The sequence below is a fragment of the Paroedura picta genome, chromosome 1 (assembly GCF_049243985.1).
Source record: "Paroedura picta isolate Pp20150507F chromosome 1, Ppicta_v3.0, whole genome shotgun sequence".
NCBI classification, from domain to species: domain Eukaryota; kingdom Metazoa; phylum Chordata; class Lepidosauria; order Squamata; family Gekkonidae; genus Paroedura; species Paroedura picta.
In genome coordinates this window covers 88,891,742-88,915,064 of record NC_135369.1, presented here as the reverse complement: position 1 = coordinate 88,915,064, position 23,323 = coordinate 88,891,742, and the positions used below count along the sequence as shown (strand labels likewise).

General features: G+C 41.4%; 1 protein-coding gene across 2 annotated transcripts in view; it reads left to right on the top strand.

Annotated features, from left to right (window-relative positions):
- Positions 1 to 23,323, top strand: part of SMOC2 (SPARC related modular calcium binding 2) — a 190,565-nt gene that overhangs the window by 51,910 nt on the left and 115,332 nt on the right. For both annotated transcript variants that reach the window (XM_077347117.1, XM_077347109.1), the window contains exon 2: positions 14,176 to 14,347. In XM_077347117.1, coding sequence (XP_077203232.1) covers positions 14,176 to 14,347 — 172 coding nt within the window. The remainder of the gene's footprint in view (positions 1 to 14,175; positions 14,348 to 23,323) is intronic.

Sequence of the window (23,323 nt, the reverse complement as noted above, 5' to 3'; positions counted from 1 at the left end):
GTTTTTATTAATGAAGAGAAACAACTATGGATAGAAAAAGAGAGACAGAGACTAGCTGAAATCATTCTTTTGTTGTTTAGCTGCTGTTTTGGAGGCAGGATGGGAGGAAGTCTCTTGTTGACCCCATCAGAACACTGAAGGAGATGATTTGGAAATCATCAGGAAGTTGCTATCCTCTCTAGGCTATATATAATCCGATGCCCATACAGGACACCTGTTATATTCTGCTCAATTACGCACACTGCAAAACTTGCATATTCCAGCACTGATGAATATGTATCAGAGAGGGCTGCAAAGAAAGGGACCATAAAAACACCCTATCATGTATCACTGGAATGTATCCAAGACTGATGCTTCATCTGGGAATGCTAGAAGTTGGTCTGCGGCTTTGACTTATATACCACCCCTCTTTGCAAGTGGGGTTGGCATGATTTAGACAATAGATTAAAATAATTCATAAACAAAACATCACAAAAGCTAAGCACTAACGAAGTCCCCACTCCCAACCATCTTCAATCAGACCTGCAGGACTGGCTTGTAAGCAAGGCAACATACACCAAGCAAGAAAGGGGGGGGCTAAGAGGAGAAGAGGGAGGCCCACCTGATGTTCAGCTACCATGGCCTCAATCATAGGCATGATGGAAGATTGCCATTTTATGGGCCTTGCAGAACTGTGATTGCTCCGTCAGCTCTCTCTCTGTGTTTTTCACTATGGGATCAGGACCATGAAGTTGGGGAAATGAGAAGTTAACCCATCTCTTTTCACAATTTGCCCAGGGTAAATCCCACCCCCACATGGTTATTTGCCCCAAATAAAATGGTACATCTTCTCTATCAGACCCCATAGCTTTGAGGAAGGAGAGGATGATTTAAATAGGGAAAACAATGCAGGAGTAAAAGTTAACCTAGTAAGTGCTTTAACATCACAGAACTTGGCAAAAATTGTCAAAAAATACAGATTACAGGGAGCACTTTAAGCACAGTCACTATGTAACATGAGAAAAGGGCTATACTTTCCCCTTGTTTTCCTACCACATGGGATTGCATTCTATTGCTTTGCCATCTCGTGTGTTAGAGGTTCTTGCTGTGGGATGTAATTTGTCCTTCCCCTGGGTTCTCAGCATGATGATGTTCTTTTTATTACCATAACATTAGAACAGACAGTGTATAAAATTACAGAAACCCCTTCTTTACATGAAGAAGATCACTTTTACATGTGTATTTTCTGCCTTCCTTTACCTCACCATCCCTTCTCCCCCTTTTATGTCACGCTTGTCACTACTCTTGCATCTGATACTTGGTAGACGGAGATACTCATTTCCCTGACCATAAGCCACATTTTGCACCATTGGGAATATTTCCCAGGGTCTCGTGTACAGACATGAAATTATTACCTGACTGTGCTGTTATTATAGTAATGAAAAATGTTTATAGTAACTTAGTGGACATGCCCAATGAGTCATAATTTGTATACTTGACACATCAGATACGTTCTTTATTTATGATACGATCTTAGACCACAATTCCTAAACCACTTATTTTTATGTAATCCCACTGAAACACTTATAGCTCTAATTAAGGGATATAAAACTCATCAAACATAATTGGTTTGGCTGTTGCAGACAGGCACAAGCCCACATCCTGCCTCTGCCTCACCTCTTACACTACCAATCATCCGCAAATAAAGGCATTCAACTCAACAAGATGGGCAGAAGGATCAGCTTCTGCTTATAAGCTATTTTAGGAAAAGCCAGGGCTTCAACCTAGAAGTTCCTTCTGTTAAGGGAAACTTCCATTGCCCTTAATGAGATCAGGGAAAGCATCACTTAAAATCTAGATAGGGAAGGACACAGCTAAAAGTGAGGAAGCGGAGTCAATAATGATGATGGCCAGGATGTAACATAGGAGGAGGTGACATCAATAGATCAAATACAACAATACACAAATAAAAAAGCTAGCCAATTTGTTGTGTTTAAAATGTTTGTGTAAAAGGATAGAAAGGCCACAGTGGACATATTTAGATTGCAGGAGGACTTCCAACTTTACTGAGCAAATTGATTGGATGCACCCTTCTGCCTAAGTTTAATGTATGGACAATTCTTATGTTTCTTGCCAACTTTCAGAGCAGTTTACTGGTTCAGCTAAATTCCCACTGATGAGCTAGGATGGCTGCCTTATTTGGAACAGCTTTGGGTTTGTGCACAAGGTCACTTCCAAGGTGCCTGGCAGTTAGGCCCTTATTTAGTTTTATTCCCCCCACTGTTTGAGGATTCAGGGTAGTTGTTTTTTGGTTGGATCTGAAACTGTACGAGAACTACAAGACCAGCTTGTTAAATACGGCACAGAATATTGATTGTTAAATATGACTCTACTTTGATTGATATGTTTTACTTTGGTGTGTTATTTTTAAAAGGTTTATTGCTTTAACTGGCTTTGGCTTAAGCAAATTCTGTTATTCTATAATGATGGATACATGACTAGTCTAAACATTAAGGAACCCATTACTTCCCTTGTTTTCCATTCCACAACTGTGCAAAAAAAGGTCAGAAATTTGGCTTTGACTTTGAACAAGGGTCAGCTATGGATATCCAGTTCCAAATGACTGACGCTGCTTTTTTTAGCCCTGGACAAGATATACTTGGATTTCTACATTTCGGGATGAAGCTCATGCTGATTAAATGAGAAATTTGGGTGTCATAAAAATACAAAGACTGGAGGGTGGAAAGAGTGACACCATCAAAAATTTTCTTTGCAGGGCCCATAGCACCAGAGCCAGTTTAAGGATCTACAGGGCCCTAGTTAAGTACAATTTTGGTGGGAACAGCCAGATTGGGAGGAGAGGGACCCCCACAGTGGAAAGGAGTATCACTCTGAGGGTCATTCCATACCCGGAAATATAGTGAGAGCCAGTTTGGTGTAGTGGTTAGGAGTGCGGACTTCTAATCTGGCATGCCAGGTTCGATTCTGCACTCCCCCACAAGCAGCCAGCTGGGTGACCTTGGGCTCGCCACAGCACTGGTAAAACTGTTCTGACCGGGCAGTGATATCAGGGCTCTCTCAGCCTCACCCACCCCACAGGATGTCTGTTGTGGGGAGAGGAATGGGAAGGTGACTGTAAGCCGCTTTGAGCCTCCTTTGGGTAGGGAAAAGCGGCATATAAGAACCAACTCTTTTTCTTCTTACCTTTTGATGATGCCATTTTTTTTGGCATTTTACACAATGTCATCAGCATCCACTGTTCCAGCAGCAAACTGGCAGCTACATCCTCCATTTTAAAGTGCTAGTTGGCGAATCAACAAAAGTGGATTCACACAGCCATGTAGCGTGAGCAAGAGGAGAGCAACCAGCAACCATATGCTAAGGAAAGGTGTGGTAGCAAAGTAGTGCTATCTCCACCTCTAGTGCCCGCCCTCATACCCATCTCCCTCTCCCTTTTCCTGGGGACAGGGCTTCTCCCCCTTTTTTCCCCCAAAGCAAACTGCCTAGAGCAACAAATACACATTAAATCATCCAGGCAGAGCAACAAAAAAATCCTCACCAGTTAACACACAAAGCATGCCTCTCTAACCCCCTCCCCCAAAATTGGGAACAAGGTTACATTTTAAAGCTACAAGGCTCACAATTCCAAAAGGGCTGGCAGTAAAGTAAGCACTATGCATCTATGATTAGATGCATAGGCATAGCAACAGAGAAGTTTTCCTTAAAAAATAGCTTTCATCGCGGTCCCTTTAAAACAGGGAGAAAGGTGATTGGCTGCCTGGCTTGACTGACAGGTGGATGAGTGTTGTGTGTATAGCGTGTTCCCCTCCTCCGCCATTTCAGGCAGGTATGCGGAGTGACAAGAAGTATGAAAAGGCGGCAAAGGAGAGCGAGAGAGCCAGGAGGTGAGGAATGGCCGAAGGTTTGATGTTTTTTACAGCATTATGCCATTATGCTTGCGTAAGACTATTTTTTTGATGTGCAGAATTGCCCTGAGTGTTTTTAAAGAGGGTAGGAGAGAGGATATGGTCCTGATCCACGAGGCAAGGCATTTTGTAGAGCCCCTGGAAGTGGAGGGCCCGTAGCATATGCTACATGAATAAACTACATATACTACATGAATAAACTGCTCCTGGCTGCTTGTATTATAGATGCATAAAACTAAGTGGGAGGAAAATTTCTTGAGGATCATGGAATTAATAGATTAAGAAGATTGAATTGCAAAGCCTGTATTGATCTTTAATTGCAATCAAATTTGAGTCTGATTGCCAACTCAGCTCCAAAGCAAAGTGTGTGTGCACCAGGGAGCGTCTTATCAATGGGTACTTCTCATGTTATGCAGAAGGTGATGAATCCAATGCATTATCCTTGTGGGGAAAGCTGGTGTCTTCAGATGCAAATGCTTGCATTTTCTGTCCATCTGTTAAAGTGATCTCATGAAGTCATATACGAGGAAACAGATTTAAATCTATAACCAGGATTCTAAAATAAAAGTAGGGTCATACTCATGGGCCTAACTGGGAAAGTTATATTAAACAGCCAATTACTGCAGAATATTTCCATGTGTATATGCTCATGGGATTGCTCTAAACAGTAAACCAATGAGGGCCAAGTGTATATAATTTATATTAAAAAGTTTCAGTTATCAACCAAAAATTTTCATATATATCTTTTCCTATTTCAGAAACATAACATTCTTGTAATAGAATATTTTAAGAGGCAATACGTATTCAGACTTCTTAGCATAATGGCCAATGTGAGTGTTAGGACTAGACTCTCTAAAGACTGTAGATTAAACTTTTAAAACCCCTCTAATTATAGTTTTTTGGGAAGAGCCTCTTGTGGCGCAGAGTGGTAAGGCAGCAGACATGCAGTCTGAAAGCTCTGCCCATGAGGCTGGGAGTTCAATCCCAGCAGCCGGCTCAAGGTTGACTCAGCCTTCCATCCTTCCGAAGTCGGTAAAATGAGTACCCAGCTTGCTGGGGGGTAAACGGTAATGACTGGAGAAGGCACTGGCAAACCACCCCATATTGAGTCTGCCATGAAAACGCCAGACGGTCAGTCATGACCCGGTGCTTGAACAGGGGATACCTTTACCTAATTATAGTTTTATAATACAACATACCTAAACATAGAAACCAAATCTTACCAGCAAAGGATTCACCTTTATCAAGTAACAACAACAAAGGCTTGTCAAATCTGATGGTTGGAAAGGGGATATGAGTTTTCCAGCACTTCTCAGAGTCTCAGTCACTCTCGATCTTTTTCATTACTAAGGTCACTGCCTTGAGTGGAGCAAAAAGGCAAGGCTCTGCTGGCTTTCCCAAACCTATTTTTCCAAAATGCTTCCCTTCTCAATCCAAAAGCTACATTTCACATTAAGAAAGAGTGAATAGTCATCATTGTCTTCTTCCCTCTTTGCCTCCTTCTTGTTCTCCTTCTCCTTTGAATCTGGTTTATGACTTTGTGGTGAGAAGCATCAGTAATTTTACTTATGCTATTTATTTGTACCCCGCCTTTCTACTCAACGGGGACTCAAAGCCACTTACATGGGTCTCCTGTCCTCCATTTTATCCATACAGCAACCTCGTGAGGTAGGTTAGGCTGAATGAGTGTGACCTAGCAAGCTTCCATGGCATGAGTGGGGATTTGAACCAGGGTCTCTCAGCTACTAGCCTGACACTTCTAACACCACATTGGCTCTCTCTTCCACACACCTGGAATTGCTTTCAGGAAGGAGAGGGTGAAGCAGCATTGTTCCCCTATCCTTGGCCACAGTCAGTAGCAGGCAGCCACCCAGTGCCAGGGGCTGTAGCCAGATATTGCTTCTAGCATACTGTTCACTTTATCCCCAGATACAAAGCTTTCCTTTTTCCATAGGAATCATGCATGGATAAGTTAGTCATGACAGTTACACAACTTCTGTATTCATGTTGACAGCATTCTGGCCTCGACACTTGTGCTAAATCAAGGTTGGACCACAACCAGTCCGCTATTTACATCTTGGTTTGAAGACACAGAGCCACTCTCATGCGTGTCTTCCAGGGTTGAAGACAGGAACAAATACGTAGCCTGAATGATTCTGCATGCATCTGGTCTCAGTCCAGTCCAATGAAATACAAAAGAGCTTCAGGAGCCTGGGAGTTCAGAGATGCACAGCTAACTGTGGAGTTTGTTTTTGTGTCCCATTCAGCATTGTAAAAAGTAAGAGTGAAATTGCAGTTTACTAATGCAAATGAAGATGTCTTTCTCTAGTGGAAGATTTCTCCCTTAGACAAAGAAAACCACTGGATCCTACCTTGTTATTTACTGTTAGTAACTTACTGCCTTCTGACAGCTCTGGACAGGCAACAATTTAAAAGCATCAATCTTTCACTACACAGAGTTGCCACAATGCGCTGCCACTAGACACTCACTTTGTTGGCCTTTCTCTGTCCCCTGTCTCCTGGGGATATGGAACCAGCTTCTGTCTGCTAGTTATGAGGAGATAAGAAGCAGGATTTGCTGGTTATTAGTGCTAGCAGAAGGAATGGTACCAAGACCTGAATCTTATCCTCATTGGGACAAGAGCACCTCCAGAGAAAAGTCCCATGCCCAGTTCTTGTATTGTTAATCAAGGCCTCTCAGCAATGAATCAAAAGCATAAATAATTGTCCAGCACTCAAGCCTCAGAAATAAACTCACTAAGACTGTTTACGCACTGGGAACTTCACTGCCCCGGCTCCCGTGCAGGAGCACAAATTGGGGGGGGGGGCGGATGAGGTACACCAGACCAAATGCTCCCCCGTGTGGGTGCAGGAAGAGGTGGGGCAACTGCTTGGTCAGAACAGCTCTATCAGTGCAGTGAAAAACTCAAGGACACCCTGCTGGCAGCATGTATGGGGGCAGGGAATCAAATCCGGCTCATTAGATTAGAAGCTGCCGCTACTAACCACTAGACCATACTTGCTCCCTGTATGGTAGGGAAGGCAGTGACGAGGAAAGTGGCATGCCAAAACACTCAAAATGACGGGCACCACGAAAAACCAAATGCATACATTTCCACGCTGAACAGCCCCCATATAGACCCCACTTCTAAAAATGAAAGCTGGATTTCTGGGGAATCCTTTCCTGTGTAAATCCAAACAATCCCTAGTGCAGAAATGGTCTAAGAGGTTCTTAGTCCAGAAGGATCTACTTTGGGTTGCTGGAATCTCCTGCTTAAACTTCCACTCACTAGGGTAAGCTAGAGTCCTCCAGTGTTAATTCTCCCTGTCTTGATTCATCCCCTGTTTTTCCTTAATTGGAAATATCCCCAGGCTCCTCAGTCTCCCTCCTTCTCACATCTGGTAATCTAGTGACACAACCTATTAGTTCATTTTTCCACTGCTCCACATTCCAAGTTGGGGGAGAAAATAATCATTGTTTTTTTTAAAAAAAACCTTTGATTGGTAGCCTTATAAATGAAACCCCAAGAGACTTCCACTTTTCTCCAGATCACCTTTGTTTCTGCAGCAGTGAAGTCCTTGTCTGCTGTGATGCCATATAGATTTTACCTTTCCTCTAGAATCCCATTTTTGATCATTGCCCACCTGGATCATTGCCCACTTGGATCATTGCTTAAGGAACTGGAGGTATGCCAGATCTGCTTTCCCTCTTAATATCTTTGGGCCCCACCATTTTTAAACATATTGCTTTGTGTGTGAGGTATGTGTGTAGTGTTTAAACCATTTCTCCATATCCAGAGTATCACTTCCAAGCTTGTGCAGGAGTTTTGCCACTTTGCCAGCCAATCAATTTATTGCTAAGAAGGGAGATAGCTTCTTTACACTCAGGTTACTTTGTCAGGATTGGAATGGAAGCCATGATCACACCAAAGTGTGTCCTAGAGTACATGTGTCTCCTGGCACATGGTTAGATGCAACCCAAGGCACATAATTTGCAGTAAATCCCAAATCAGGGCAATTTCTTCATAAGTACTAAGGACATGGCTATAAAACCTTCTCCCTTTCTGCCAGCATAATTTATGCCTGACCTTTGAAAGCTGATGCTAACAGGAGAATATTTCTGTATATCCCCAATGTTTCTGCACTGTATATAATGATAGCAAGAAGTGGTCTCTAAAGTTTATTGGGCTAAGTCATGCTCAGCACATTCCTTTGCATTTTTACCAGAATTCAAGCTTCTCATGCTCAGTGACACTTAGTTCTAGGTAAGTAGCCAGCTTGGTGTAGTGGTTAAGAGTATTCTCTTCTGGAGAGCCAGGTTTGATTCCCCACTCCTCCACATACAACCATCTGGGTGATCTTGAGCTAGTCAGAATCCTGTTAGAGTGGTGCTCACAGAGCAGTTCTTTCAGAGCTCTCTCAGCCTCCCCCTCCCCCCCCCTCCCAAATCCCCAGCAACTAGTCTCCTCACAGCATTTTCTGGTATTGGCTGGTCAAGTAAGAGTGAAACCATCAAAGTGCGGCACTCCCTACAGCCAATTCATCCAGTCAGTCCAAAAAGATACCATAAAGCCAACAAACGTCCTGGGAGGATCAACAGGAACATACATCATCAGCCAGGGTGACTGAGGGTATGCCCATCTCAATCACAATTCTGTATTGAAATTGGTCTAGGTAACCTGCATCCTCAAAGTACGTAAAGCTACATAGCCACTGTGTACTCTAGAACCTTGACTGGAGAGAATGTTACCCACAAGACTGTAACCATTTAGATCATTTGGTCCTGTCTTCTTCAGGAGGCATCTTCTGACTACCTCTTTCTAACAGATTATCTGCCAGAAAGTTGGTTGACACATTCTTTAATGTTAAAGAACTCTTGAAATGGCAGTCCCTCATAGAAAGCATTCTAGTAAACCACTTCACATCAATGAAGATATTAATAAATTACCAAACTTCTTCATTACTTGGAGTGCATTGAACATGCCACTCATTTGTTGTGTGTTCTCTATCAACAGCGTTCAAAATTATAGCTGTTGTGTGTGTGAAATGATAGGGATGTAGCTGGTACTGTAACTAAAACTAGAAAAAATTTTTAGGGTCCATTGAGAAAGTATTTATTCAGGAGCAAGTGCATTAGACATCTTGAAATGATCCCAAAGCTTTTCTTTTAACTTGGTCCAAGGTTGTAAATCTTGACGTCAATTTTGTACTAAATGTTTAATTTGGAGATCTGAGCTGATCAGTGTTGTAGTACAGAATATTTGTTTTTGTAAAATATTGTTGAGTCACATTAGAATCCAGGCACACTTTGTCTGGAGTCAGATGTTTTCATGTAAGCAGCACAATCTTTTGTAACTGAATCATTAGTTAGTGGCTGGAACAGGATCTTAACCAGGACACATTGGCTTTGAGAGGAAGTGGGTAACAGAGCCAACACTGAAATAATGACAAAGAGGGCTTACTCTAAATAAGCCTTATCAAGTTTCTAAGCTCTTTTGCAGTGGTTTTGTTTTTCATCTGTAAATGTGTAATGAATCTACAAACTGCATGTATTGTATTGTTACAATTCAATTTTATACACACACGTCAAGGGTCACAAAATGCAACTGTACTTGTTAGCTAATCATTATTTTTGAAAAGTATAGAAATCTAAATAAATAAATAAATAATAAATATATTTTTATAAAGATATCACAGTGCTATCTTGCAGCAATAAAAATATTACTATAAATTATCGTCAGAGAACTATGCTAGGTAATTTTCAGTAAAATCCTAAGCAAAGTTATACTCGTCTAAGCTTATTGACTTATCACAGTTCTTGTCGCAATAAGATATGTTTTGTGGCTGGAAGAAGACAATGAAACCTGTAACCATTGGAGGATGCTTGAGACCCCAAAAAACATATTTATAATGGGTTTCTTGAAAAGCCTGGGTAACTATACACCATAGTTAGGGCCATGTACCAGCTGCAGCTCTTATTATCGATGTCACAACCAAGAGACATGCTGCAAGTGCCCAGACAACCTCCAGATGGATGCTGGAGTTCTTCTGGATTTACAACTCATCTCCAGACTACAGAGATCAATTCCTCTGGAGTACACAGCAGCTTTGGAGGGCAGACTTTATGGCTTTCCAGCCCTGCTGAGCTTCCTGCTATTACCAAACTCTGTCCTTCCCTTGGGTTTGTTTGTGGGCTGGGGAGTGCATTTGTGGATCACTTATATTTTAAAATTATCTTTTGACTCTATTCATGGAATTCAGTTTTTTTTGGGGGGGGGGCAAGGAGTAAAGTCGAAACTGGTTTGGCTTCAGATTTTGTATGGATGCTTCCTAAACCATTTATATGTGTCAGGTACCAGCTTCTAGAAATCTAATCTAGGTTCCAATATGGAAATGTCACATTTTATGATTAATATTTGCTCAGATATTTTACTAAGAAAATCAGTTTTGGCTTCTGTCCCTTTAAATAAGAAGTTTTGGTTTCTGTCCTACAGAAAAAGGAAAGTTTGTGTTTAGATGTATTTGTGCTGTATTTGTTTTGATGTGACCACTAAAAATAACTACCAAAAATGTTTTTTGGTGTATTAGCATAAATGAGGGAATTGTTTCAGGATTGTTCTGATTTGTTGCTTTTATTTAGTATGCAAAGGGGAAAATGTGACTGATGAAAAGTAGAAAGGACAGGAAAATAATGTACTGTGGTTTGTCACCATTCCAATATACTGTACTTAAATTCCAAGCACATGAATACTGGGTTCATAATGAATCTGTGATTTTGTTTTGCCCTTTAAAGAAAATTATAAATATTGTGCCTTACCATATGACTTCTGATTTGACATTAACATGAGGAATTTCTAAGATACTGCAGTTGATGTATAAAAATTAAGTGGATTTATTAATTTAAAAAAATAGCCCTTAATAATTAGATTCAGTTCCTCATAATTACTTTGGTAATCTGCTTGCATTTGACAAAAAGCGGATGTCTGTCTGCCACAGATGGCAATACTTCAGTCTATTGTTTTATTTCCATCTCTTGAATATTTCTGCACTGGCATACATTCTTAACAATTTCCTACATTCTGCTATAAACAATAAAGTCACTGTCACTATGAAAGATTTATAAATTACACTGAAAGATACCAAGCACTATACATAATGAAAAGAAAATCAGTCTCTGCAAAGAGGCTTGTAAACATTGAAGTCAAAGTGGCTGATGACATTCTTCTTTAAGAAGGAATATGGTATTGCAGAATTCTTAACTGGCATAATTGCTGCAGTGATGCAGAGCCCCATGTCAGGCAAAGCAACCCCTATCCCTCCTTACAGGGGTTAATATGTGTGGTGCCAAATTGGTTCCATTCAGCATTCTTAAGGACAGAGCCTTGCCTGGAAGAATTGGTTACGTGAGAAAACATGCTGTCTCCGGATGGGAAGGAGGAATTGGAAGGATGAGATAATCTGCTGGAGAGTTCCAGCAAAGATGGGTTCTAATTGGTTCAGAGTGGTCACCTGACCAAGATGGACCTAAAATTATATCTGGCCTGGTGAGTGAGAAACTTTAGCTTTTTTAGATTTCTGATGGCCCGCATCAATGGATCTGCTGCAGCAACATAGTAAGAATGCTTGAATTGTGGCCTGCAAATGCAAGAACGTAAGAATGCTCCCACCAATGCTCACCTCTGAGTATTAGTTGGTAAGCTTTATTGTTTTCATGTTGCTTGTTGCAGCATTTTACTGTATTTAATAAATGCTGCTAAACCCATTTTACTGAAGTCTTTCTAATAAATTCCATATACATTTAAAGGATGTTTGGTTATTTGCACACTCTTGCCTTGGGGACTTACGAGGTTCAGTTTGGAACTCTGACGCTAGGCCTCTATCAGTACTCGATAGCAGTATCACTCTGCCAAACTGATGAAAGCTAGTTTGGTGTGTAATTATGGCACAGGCTGGTTATACTGGGTCTGATATTGACCCAGCATAGAGTTCTACTGCAGCTATGTGGTTACCAAACAAAAGTTTGTAATGCAAGAAAATAATGACCTTGTCCACATATGTGCCTTGGTCATTTGTTGACTGCAGCAGTGAACTTAGAGATGTCAATGCTGGGTTGTAAAATTCCTGAAGATTTTGGGATTGATCCTGGGGAAGGTTTGGTTTGGGGAGTAGGATATAATGTTACAGAATCCATAATGGCTAGTAGCTATTGATAGAGTAGGGTTGCCAGGCCACAGCCATTAAGCTCTGTGAGTGAAAAAGAGGTAGGGCCTGGTGCACTGGTATGATGCTGGCATGTTGATGTCAGTTCTGGTAAAAGAAAAACAAAAGAGCTATCATTGGACACTCTATAATTGTCAGAACTCTATGATAAAACCATAGCATTTTTGAAAATCCTAGAGCATCCATGATGTCGCCTCTAGATTTTAGTGAAAGTAGGGTTGCTAGGCCTCTCCTGGTGGGGGGTGGAGAGAGTGTAGCAGGGAGGCCCATCCAAAAAAAGACATAGATGTGTCTGTGTTACTGCCCAAATGACTTGGAAGTGACACTACCACTTGTGGGACAAGGAACAATGCTCTGGTATTTGAACAAAACTTCTATGCTAAATTTAGCTTCTACCAATGATTTCCTACCCCCCACCCCCAAATACCAGAGTGTCACTCCCAATGTCCCAGAAGTAGTAGCATCACTTCCAGGTCATATGGGAATTACGAAGACGTGTTGCTTCACAAGGGCAATTTCCCCTCTTTTTCAGGGTAAGTTCACCCCAGCTGTCCCAGTGATTGACAGAAGGAAGATGGGGCTCGGGCACTGGAGGACCCCTGCCTCCACCAGGTGTCAGGCAACCCTAACCCCAAGTGATGTTAGTGTGCTGGCATGTTACTCAGTCCCCATCTCTAATTTACTCCCATCAGTATTTCAGTTGTTGGTGAGCAAAACACAGAGTTGCCAGGAAGTCTTCCACTATAGCAGAAGACCTGGCAAGCCTAGCTGAATATCTCCTCCATGAATTTATCCAATTGCCTTTAAAAACCTTCCATGCTCTTGTCTTCACTACTTCCACTAGCCCTTAATTCCACAGTGTAATTAATCCCTGAGATTAAAAGTACTTCCTTTTGTCTGAATGTATTTACTGCTAACTGTACTGGGGACCAACAAGTTCAAGTATTATGGGAGAGAATAAGAAATAATAAATGAAAATAGCTGTTGTTGTAGTTTTTATATGTGCAGATTTAACAGCACTTGAGAAGTACTTTGTCAACTCCAGCATCATTTCAGCTGGTTTATGGCATTCTTTAAGAGCTTTCTCTTGTGCCTCCTAGGTGATTATCTACTAGGAAGTACATGCCTTTCATATTTCATTTGATAGCGAAGTTTGCCAGCAAACTTAAATGAGAGTGACATGAGTGGGATTTTTTTTTTTTTTTGCATAGATACAGCTGAGTAACATGACTTCGTTTTTCACATTTTTGTTTCAGCATTTGTGGTTTTTCTCAGTTCTAAAACTATTCAACATTAACACTTATATGTGGCTTTCAGGCACCGCCCCCAATTGGTGACCACTGTGAAATTCTATTTGCATCTTCAACACACTTATAAAAAACATTCAGTAGAAAGGAACTAGAGCCAGCATGGTGCAGCTGCTTTGGGTCTCCATCAGGTAGTGAAAAGCAGGGTATAAAAACACAGCTCTTCTTAACAAATTATCCATCCCACTCATATGGCTATTGTGCATCCATGGAAAAAAAATCAAGGATGGCCTCTCCAAGGTGGTGTCAGAAATGTACATACAAGAAATGTGTTTCCATATTACATTTACTGTAGCATATATAAAATTCATGAACAGTACAGTACTGAGAGCATCGGGCTCAGTAAGATTTGGCCTGCTTAGACAAAAAGCTTGATTTTTTTAAAGTACTTCATAAAGCCAAGTCTACAACTCTAGCAAGAATTTAACTAAAGGATAACACTTGTAGGCCATAATTTATATATTGATTAGGATTACCAATGAAAACTGGCCAGAGGAATTCCTCTTGGGGTTCCATCTAGTTATTGCCCAGTTGTCCATGACCATCTTTGAAAGACAGAATAATATTTTTGGTGTTCTCTTCTCTCCATTAGTATTTCTGTAAACTGTAGAAATCCACTATTAGGATTTTGGGATGATTGGGTTTGTGGGGGAGAGTTACTTCTGCATGAGAAGTAACTGTTGGCTGGACAGTTTGTAATGATTTACCATACTGTAGATCTCATTCTTTTCTTTTTGTTTAAGTTTTTAAGGGTTGAACAAGACAAGGACCAGAAATGCAGCCAGGATTGCACAGGTTCGCCCCAAAAATCTCTGTGTGCTTCAGATGGCAGGACTTTCTTGTCCCGGTGTGAATATCTGAGGGCAAAATGCAAAGATCCTCAGCTACGAATTGAGTACAAAGGCAACTGCAAAGGTAAGCAATTATGGTAGTTTTCATTTGCAAATGGATCTTCTTTAAAGGGTTCATCCATTGTGTATTGTTTAGGTAAATATTTTTAAATCAATTTTAACAGTTTCAGGCTGTCTGTAATCTGCCTTGGATTGATTGGAGAAAGGATAAAAAAATAAGTAAATACTAATGATGCAGACTGTACCATTCTTCCCATAATGGGAACATTACATTCTTTTATCTTATCTTTCCTCAAGGAATTCAAGGAGGTCTGCATCCTTTTCATGGACAAATGACACTGAACCCTCCTAGTCCAATGTTCTACATTCAAATATTGGCTGAATGTTGCAGTTCTTATTGCAGGGCAGGGGGGAGAATGTTCAGGTGTACAGAGAAGACAGACAACATATACTTTTTGGCAAAAGGCCACAGCTTTATTATTATGCAAAAGAGTGGAGGCACCCCCCCCCCCAGGTGGATCCAGTGACCCTCCCCACCCCACTCTGTCCGACCCTAATAATGCAGGTTAAAATCAAAGATGGCAGATCAGGGCATTTGACTAAATTTGAGTGTAGAAGCAAATAAGTTATGAGTGTGAAAGTGGGAGGGGGGGAGAGACTCTGTGGTGCTCCCCTTCCCTTGATGCCCTAAGCACAGCTTTATTTTACTTAAGGGTTAATCCAGGGCTGAATATACAGTGCACTGGGGAGAACAAACTGCCCAGTTGAATTCCAAAGCCTCACACTAAAGATCATGGTATTTTCAGTGAGTGGTTTGGTTTGTATGAGAGTTCTTCTGGCTTTATCCTGCAGCTTAGATCTGCGTACTGCTGCATTTCTTAACAGGTCGGTTTGGAAATCAGAGGAAATGCTTGAAATGGTGTTACATCTCTCACTTGTCTTTCGCCACTCATACTCCTCCTCATTGTTGGCTTCATTATCTTGTCTCTTCCCCAGCCAGTTCTGATAAGTCATATTTTCTGATCCGTCTGTAAGTTGTTATAGCTAATTGATGCTGAACTACTCATGTTTGCCTTGCAGGGTTGGGAAAATGTTGATATACTTCCCAGCTGAAGTGCGGGCTTTGACTTTCAGCACAAGGCTTTCCTTCTTTATCTATAAATACAGATGATCACAAAGGTTTACCTTCTCACACACACATGCACACACTCGCCAACAAAGAGACCACACAGAGATATCCTTGAACACACGGTTTTACACATTGTGCATTCCTTGCCTCTATTAGCTCCAAAAAGCCTCTAAAGCACCAGGAATTTTTGACAGAGACATTCTGTCTCATTCTGTCCTAATTAAAATTCTACATTTTCCCTCTTATTCTCTTTCATAATGTTCTGTTGTACTGTTTAATGGGACTTACCTCTGTATATTTTTGGGAGCAATAAAGAAAATTAAATTCAGTTTGGAAATATAAATCCATGTTGTTCCTGTTGACAATATAGACACATTATTAGCAGTTCTTTTGAGGACTGAGAGGCATGGTGTTATTTCCTAGTCTGCTTGTTCAGAAATTGAAATGAGCGTCATCACTCTGTCCTGTTTCTCTGATTAAGTTAAAGACTTATACTGGAGCATCACTTAATTGATGATGTTAACAGTCATTATTTGTTGATATATATGTGTATATCTCAGCCTCACCCACCCCACAGGGTGTCTGTTGTGGGGAGAGGAATGTGAAGGCGACTGTAAGCCGCTTTGAGCCTCCTTTGGGTAGGGGAAAGCGGCATATAAGAACCAACTCTTCTTCTTCTTCTTCTTCTTCTTCTTTCTTCTTCTTCTTCTTCTTCTTCTTCTTCTTCTTCTTCTTCTTCTAGTTGAAATATATAGTTGCTGTTCAAGTACTTGCACTTATATGATCTATGGGCTTAAGAAGGGTAGAACTCTGTTTTTGATTGCACTGTTAAGTGGGACTAACTTTGCAAGCAGAGTATTTTGAGAAAAAGAAGAGTTGGTTCTTATATGCCACTTTTCTCTCCCTGAAGGAGTCTCAAAGCAACTTACAATTGCCTTCCCTTTCCTCTCCCCACAACAGACATTTGTTGTGTACATGAATGTAGGATCCTTAGGCTTTGAATTTCAGTAAAGTACAGTACAGTTTCCTTCAGTCCTTAGAACTTTTGGCTGAAATCAGTTGGACCTAATTCCAAGGAAATATTTAAGGATATTCTAGCACAAGTCATATTGTAATCTCAGTCAAGAGAGCCTTCTTCACAAAATTTTGGAAGTTTTTATATAGCAAATAAGGATTAATGAGTGTGGTGGCCACCACACCCCATTCAGGAACAACTTTGTGGACTTCTGATTGCTAACTACTATTTCTTAATTATTAATTACACTACTGTCTTGGTCTTCCTCCAAGGAACTCAGAGATGAACCCAAGTATAAAATAATCAACTGTGTTTTCTGTGGAAGAAAAAAAATGCATTTGGTTTCCATGTGGTCACCCTTCTAGACAGCATACAGGGTCAGGCCTACTTGGCTTCTGCAATACTATTACAACATATGACCATTCCATTAAAAAAAAAAGATCACTGCAGTTTAAATGGTATGAATTAACATGTCAGATATATGCCTGTGATGTATTGTTTTAGAATATTAAAATGGAAATCAGCATTCAGTCCATCTTTGAGTCAAATGGCAAGGAGGGAAGCAGCCAGACATCTCATGTAGAATCATAGAACAAAATCATAGAATCATTGGAAGGAGCTATACAAGCCATCTAGTTCAATACCCTGCTCAATGCAGGATCAGCCTAAAGCAGTGGTCTCCAATCCCTGGTCTGGAGACCGGTACCGGTCTGTGGATCAGTTGGTACCGGGCCGTGGCTCCTCCTCGTCCTCTTCCCCGGCTGCTGCCTCGTGGGCTGCCCTGCCACTCTGCCGCCGGCTCACCTTTGTTGCTCTCCGGTGGCCACCATGGCTGGGGCTTCCCCTTGGTGTGGCACTACACAGCTGCTGCTGGCAGTGCCCCCCAGAGGGCGGCAGGAAGTCAGGGGCTCTGGCGGGAAAGCAAGTGGAGCAGGGGCTCAGGCGGTGGTGACGTCCCTCGGCAAAAGACTACCCCCCAGGCCTCAGTAAAAAGCATTGACCGGTCCCCAGTGATAAAAAGGTTGGGGACCACTGGCCTAAAGCATCCAGGATAAGTAGCTGTACAGCCACTGCTTGACAACTGCCAGCAAGGGGGAGCACACTACCTCCTTAGTCAGTCGATTCCATGGCTGAACTACTCTAAGAATTTTCCCCCCCTGATATCTAGCCTGAACCATTCTACATGCAGTTTAAACCCATTACTGCAGGTTTAAGTTCATGCTGTGTACTTCTCTCTTTAACAGGTCTTTAGCTGGTCTCTGGTCCCTGTACTACCTCTGCATCTACCACTGATTAGAATCTCAGGGCAGCGGCAATGTTACAGGCTCTTTAGGGATACCTATTAATAAAAACTCATTTGTATTCTGACATCTCATAATCCAAGGACCCAAGAAAGTACTCACATTAACTGACACCTGTGTAGGTGGGGAGAATCCAAAAAGTCACCAGCTAAATGGAGGGATATGGGTTTTTTCCCTGGGTTCCCAGACTTTTCTTTAGTGCATCCAGTGATGCAAACTCTCTCATCTGCACACATGGTTTTGTTGTAAGTTCCCTCCACTTCTATCTCTTCTTTTCTACAGGAATCATGAAAAATATATTCTTCTGCCAAATCCTGAGTAAGCATAAACACAGAATCTATAAAAAGACCAGTGTAATATCTGCACTGGGGTCAAAATCATTAAACATATGAGAATATATTCTCCTCAGAATATGAGTACTGAATGAAAAAGCCAAGAATTCAGAGTAATCTTCATCATTTCCCCCTCTGTTTTCAATATTTAAATAAACTTCTGTCAGAGAGAGTTTAGGTCTAATGACTCCTACCACAATATAGTGGGTGGGTTTTAATGACCAAGGAAGTCCCAGCCAGCAATAGGATTCTTTGTTTTCTTTAGCATTCTCTTTCTTTAAAACAAAACTGCTGGAAAGAGAAAATGACTTCTTTTTGTTTATAATTCCCTTTTTTAAAAGGTCCTATGGATTTGAATAGGATTTCATAATGTGGTATGTTGGTGGGGGTAGGAGCGTTACTTAAGAACTGAGTTAAAACTTCAATAGAAATTATTTTGCAGATCATTATTCTCCACAAACCTATTCTAGATGAATATTTACGATAGAGAATCAAAGGTTAACTTTAAAGAAAGTGTTGACATGAGGTGCTTATAGCTCACTCACATTTTGATTCAATGAAAAAACATTAGAAAACTGTTCCCTTTGATGATCAAAATTATTATTAATTTTTCTTCATGTTATTTTCTATTTGTTGGAACTTCTTTACTTCTTTGCAATGCTGGAACCAGCCACCACAGTAGTGAAGATATTGCCAAATAAATTTCTCAGGTTAGTATTTATAGGGTTGCGATCTCCGGATTGAGAAATTCCTGGAGATTGGTGTGTGTGGATGGGGTACTCTAATGGCATCACATTCCAGCTGGTCTTCTTCCCCTCCCCCAAATCCCACCCTCCTTGCGCTCTGCCCTAAATCTCCAGGAATTCCCCAACTCAGAGGTGACAATTCTATCACTGGAAGTGACATTGTCCATCAGCATGGTTTCTGGAACCTCCCCCCACTCATTTATTTTTGCCTCCTTGGCATGTTTAATGGAGGCAGGGAATTGGAGGGCAGGAGAGCTGCCTCCTATCTCCTTAAGTCAGTGCTCTAACAAGCTCTAGAACCAAGGGACAAGAGCCTTACAGCTCCCACTTCTGGATACACCCTAAACTTAACTACCTGAAAGTTGACTAGGAATGGGCATGAACCAGCTAGTTTGTCATGAATTTTGGCCATTTTGTTTGCAAAGTGAAGAACTGCAATGAACTTCCATGAATTCTGATGCAATTTGTTGTGACTTGTGAAGATCCATGAAGACCAGAAAATGGAGGTGTGCCCCTGCTTTCTGCTTTTCACAAGAAACAGCTGAGCCATTGGGGGCTTCTCATCTCACAGCTGTTTGGTTTAAATGGCTCAAAGCTGCTTTCTGCCCTCTGTGGTATTTCATAGAGAGCCGAAAGCAGGGGGTTAAATGGCTGTAAGTGAGCCCTGAAGAAAGCCCAGAACTGGACTAGTGGGCAGACTTCTCTCTATGGATTCGGCTCTGTTGGGATCTCTTGTGCAAACCCCTTTAGCTCCCCATGGCTTTTCATGGGTAACAGAAAGTGGTGTTTAAATGGCTACAAGCCATTTAAAGCAACAGCTGAGAGGCAAGGAGAAGCCTCTATGCTGGCTCAGCTTCAGGCTCTCTTGTGCAGCCCTGTTTAAAGGAACTGTGCAAGGGAGCCCAATAGAGCTAAGCCCATGGAGAGAAGTTTTCCCACCAGCCCAGATTCAGATTATCTTGCATAGTCTTTTAAACTGTCTTTCACAAGGGAGCCCAATAGAGCTGAGCCTGTGGAGAGGAGTCTCCTCACCAGGCCAGGGATAGCCATACCCAGCAGACAGGTTGGGATGAAATGCCTCCTGGGAGGCACCTAACTTCCATATTTAACCCTCTGGTTTTGCTTCCCCTTGTTTTGAAGCAGTGTGGAACAAAGCTGGAGGTTTAAATGTCTGCAAGCCCTTTACTCCCTCCTGCTTCCCACCATTTGAGGGCTGAAACAGAACATTGAACATGTGTGAACAGTGTGACTCGGTGGCTAAAAAGGCAAATGGGATTTGGGGCTGTATCAAACCGAGTATTGTGTCCAGATCACAGGAGGTGATGGTACCGCTTTACTCTGCTCTGGTTCGGCTTCACTTGGAGTACTGTGTTCAGTTTTGGGCACCCCAGTTGAAGAGGGATGTGGACAAACTGGAGCACGTCCAGAGGATAACAAAGATGGTGAGGGGTTTGGAAACCAAGACATATGAAGAAAGGTTGGGGAAGCTTGGTCTGTGTAGCCTGGAGAGGAGATGACTGAGAGGGGATTTAATAACTATCTTGAAGTATTTAAAAGGCTGCTATATAGAGGATGGAGCAGAATTGTTCTCTCTTGCCCCGGAGGGACGGACCAGAACCAATGGGATGAAATTAATTCAAAAGAAATTCCATCTCAACAGCCGGAAAAAGTTCCTGACATTTAGAGCAGTTCTTAGTGGAACAGGCTTCCTCAAGAGGTGGTGGGTTCTCCATCTTTGGAGATCTTTAAACAGAGGCTGGATAGCCATCTGACGGAGAGGCTGATTCTGTGAAGGCTTAAGGGACTGGCAGGTTACAGTGGATGAGCGATAGGGTTGTGAGTGCCCTGCATAGTGGAGGGGGTTGGACTAGATGACCCATGAGATCCCTTCCAACTGTATTATTCTGTGATTCTAACCAGAAAGTTTAAATGGTTTGCAGCCATTTAGACCTCTGATTTTTGCTCCCCACTGCTTTTGTGGGGACCAAAGAAGGGATTTAAACTTTAAGTGGCTCACAGACCTATACAATGTAATTCAGTTTGTGAACCGGCATACTGGCTTTTGTCAGTTTGTAGTTTGGTTCGTGGTTTCAGCCTTAAACCATGAACCAAACCACAAAAATGCACTCATGCCCATTCTTGGAGCAGACCAAAGAAGAGCAAACTCAGAGAGATGATATTCAGCATCTTCTAACTCACAGTTAGCTAGTTAGCTAGTAGGATCTTCCATGATTTCTCCCTTTCTTGATTCCTCCCTGTCCACAACAGAAACTCATTGTAAAGTGTTTGCTGAGAAGAGGTACAAAAAGACTGAACGAAGCCTGAAAGTTCAGGTTGGCTTACAAGGTTGAAAATAACATAAAACACATCATTGTTAGTCGTTGTTAAAATCAGTGTGTTGTAGTGAGCCAGATCTTGCGGGGAGTGGGAAACACAGAAACATGTGAACTAACTGGGCACATTCCCCGCAATCTTCCACAGCACCTGGGAGTTCCTTTGTAGGTGTCAGAACGAAAAGGACAACAGAATGACAAATATTGCTCAAATTTCTAATCATTATGAAATAAGAGAGTTCACACACACACTTTCAGGGTACCACCTATTAGAAGTAAGTGGATAAATGTTCCTTTTTCTGTACTTTATATTTTATTAATAATAAGAAAAAGAATACAGAAAGAGAAATACAGAAAGTCAGAGAGTCTCCCCAATAGGACCAAAAATTGTAGTTCACTGATCTTTGCTCTGTTTACTAGGATAGTCTGAGTAATAATGCCATTGTTCTTGAAATTCTTGTGTCGATCTTCGATTGACCTGACTGGTCAGTTTGCCCATATTTGCAGGATCTGCAAGTTTGTCTAACCAGGTCGATATCGGAGGTGAAGTCGACAATTTCCATTCCATTGCCAAAGTTAATCTAGCCACAATCGTAGCATAGAAAAAGAAAGTCTTTGCTTGATGTGGCAACTATTCTGGATAGACACTCAACAACATATATTCAGGTTTTAAAGGAAATTTAAAGCTAAGCATTGACTGTAATACTGTATGCAGAGGATAAATGTTCCTGTGCAGTATTGTACATGCCTCTGAAGAAGTGAGAACCTTGCTGTGGCCTCATGTGTCCTATAGCTGTTATTTTTCAAGGAGATTCAGGGCTGTGGTGCTTGACTGGCAACTCTTTATCCCAAACCTCAGCATCATCAAATCCCAGGTCACTGCCAGCTGACTGTGTCTTGTCTCAGTGAGAGCAATATCTAATGTCTAATGGAGGAAAAACAGACTTTTCTTTCTGGGGCACTGTCAAAAGGAATTGTTCAGCTGCCAACAGTTCTTTTCCTGGTTGAACAGCTCTGGTAGGTAGAATGGAAGAAGCAGCGCTTTCAACAAGACCAGTTTAACTTCTCCAAGAAATTTTAGCCCAAAAACTTGTTTTTGGTGGCTCTAAGGCCTTGGATGCCAAAGAACATACACCAAGTTTGCTTTTAAATTCTGGGCAAAAAGGGAGCCTTTAACTTGGGCTTTCAGCAGGATCAGCAGATTCCCACATGGTGCCAATTAAATTCTTCCTACCACATTTCATGGCTGTGCTTGGAACATGTAGCACCTAAGGCAAAGATCAGGACATCAAATTACCCTATATTTCTCAGTAACAGTGACATCACACTAGGGTCCATGGAGGTGCTTTATATTTTATGGAAATGTAATTTTCTAAAGAAAATGGTAATGTTATTCTCTTATGATGTCTTGGCGTAAGGAAAATATACTACTAAAGTATCCTACTGAAAAACTTACTTTTTGTATTAGATAACCAAGTTGTCTCTGTTCTCACATGAAAATTATTTTTTTAAATAAAAAACACTAATTTTCTGTCTCAAAGGATGTTCAAGGTGGCTTAGATGAAAACACAAGTAGTAAAAATTCAAGATTTAAACATTATTATTATTTCATTTATATGCTGCCATAAAACAGGATAAATTATGCCCAAATCATAATTCCTTGTGTCTGGAACCATTAAAAACAGAATGAGGCAACAAACAAAAGTCTTAATCACTGATGCTCAGGTAAATTGGGCAAACTTTGCCCAGTGTGTGATGAGAACATCTCTTGGAAGGGAGCACCATAAGCAGATACCTTAAGCAAATACAGAAAAGTCCATGTCTTTTGTAAACAGTCACCTAACCTTTGGAGTCTGGAGAGCCTTCAGTGCCAACATTAACTGACCAACAAATCCATAGGAGTGAAGGGGCCTTTCAAATACCCAGCCTCGTGCCATTTGAAGGCCAGCTTTGAATTGTGCCCAGAAATAACACACATATCCCTTCTCCAACCGCTTGTTATGTATATAAAAAGTCAAGGTTCTTATTAAGCTCTTGGTAGGATTAGTGTGTTCAGAATTGTATAGACCCAGGTCCTACTGATAAATTGTCCCTGTGTCACTTTGCAGCCTTTCCACAGCAGTTGTGGGATGGTGATTTTTAAACAGAATCAAATCAGGCAAGGCTCCCAGGTTTTGTGCTGCT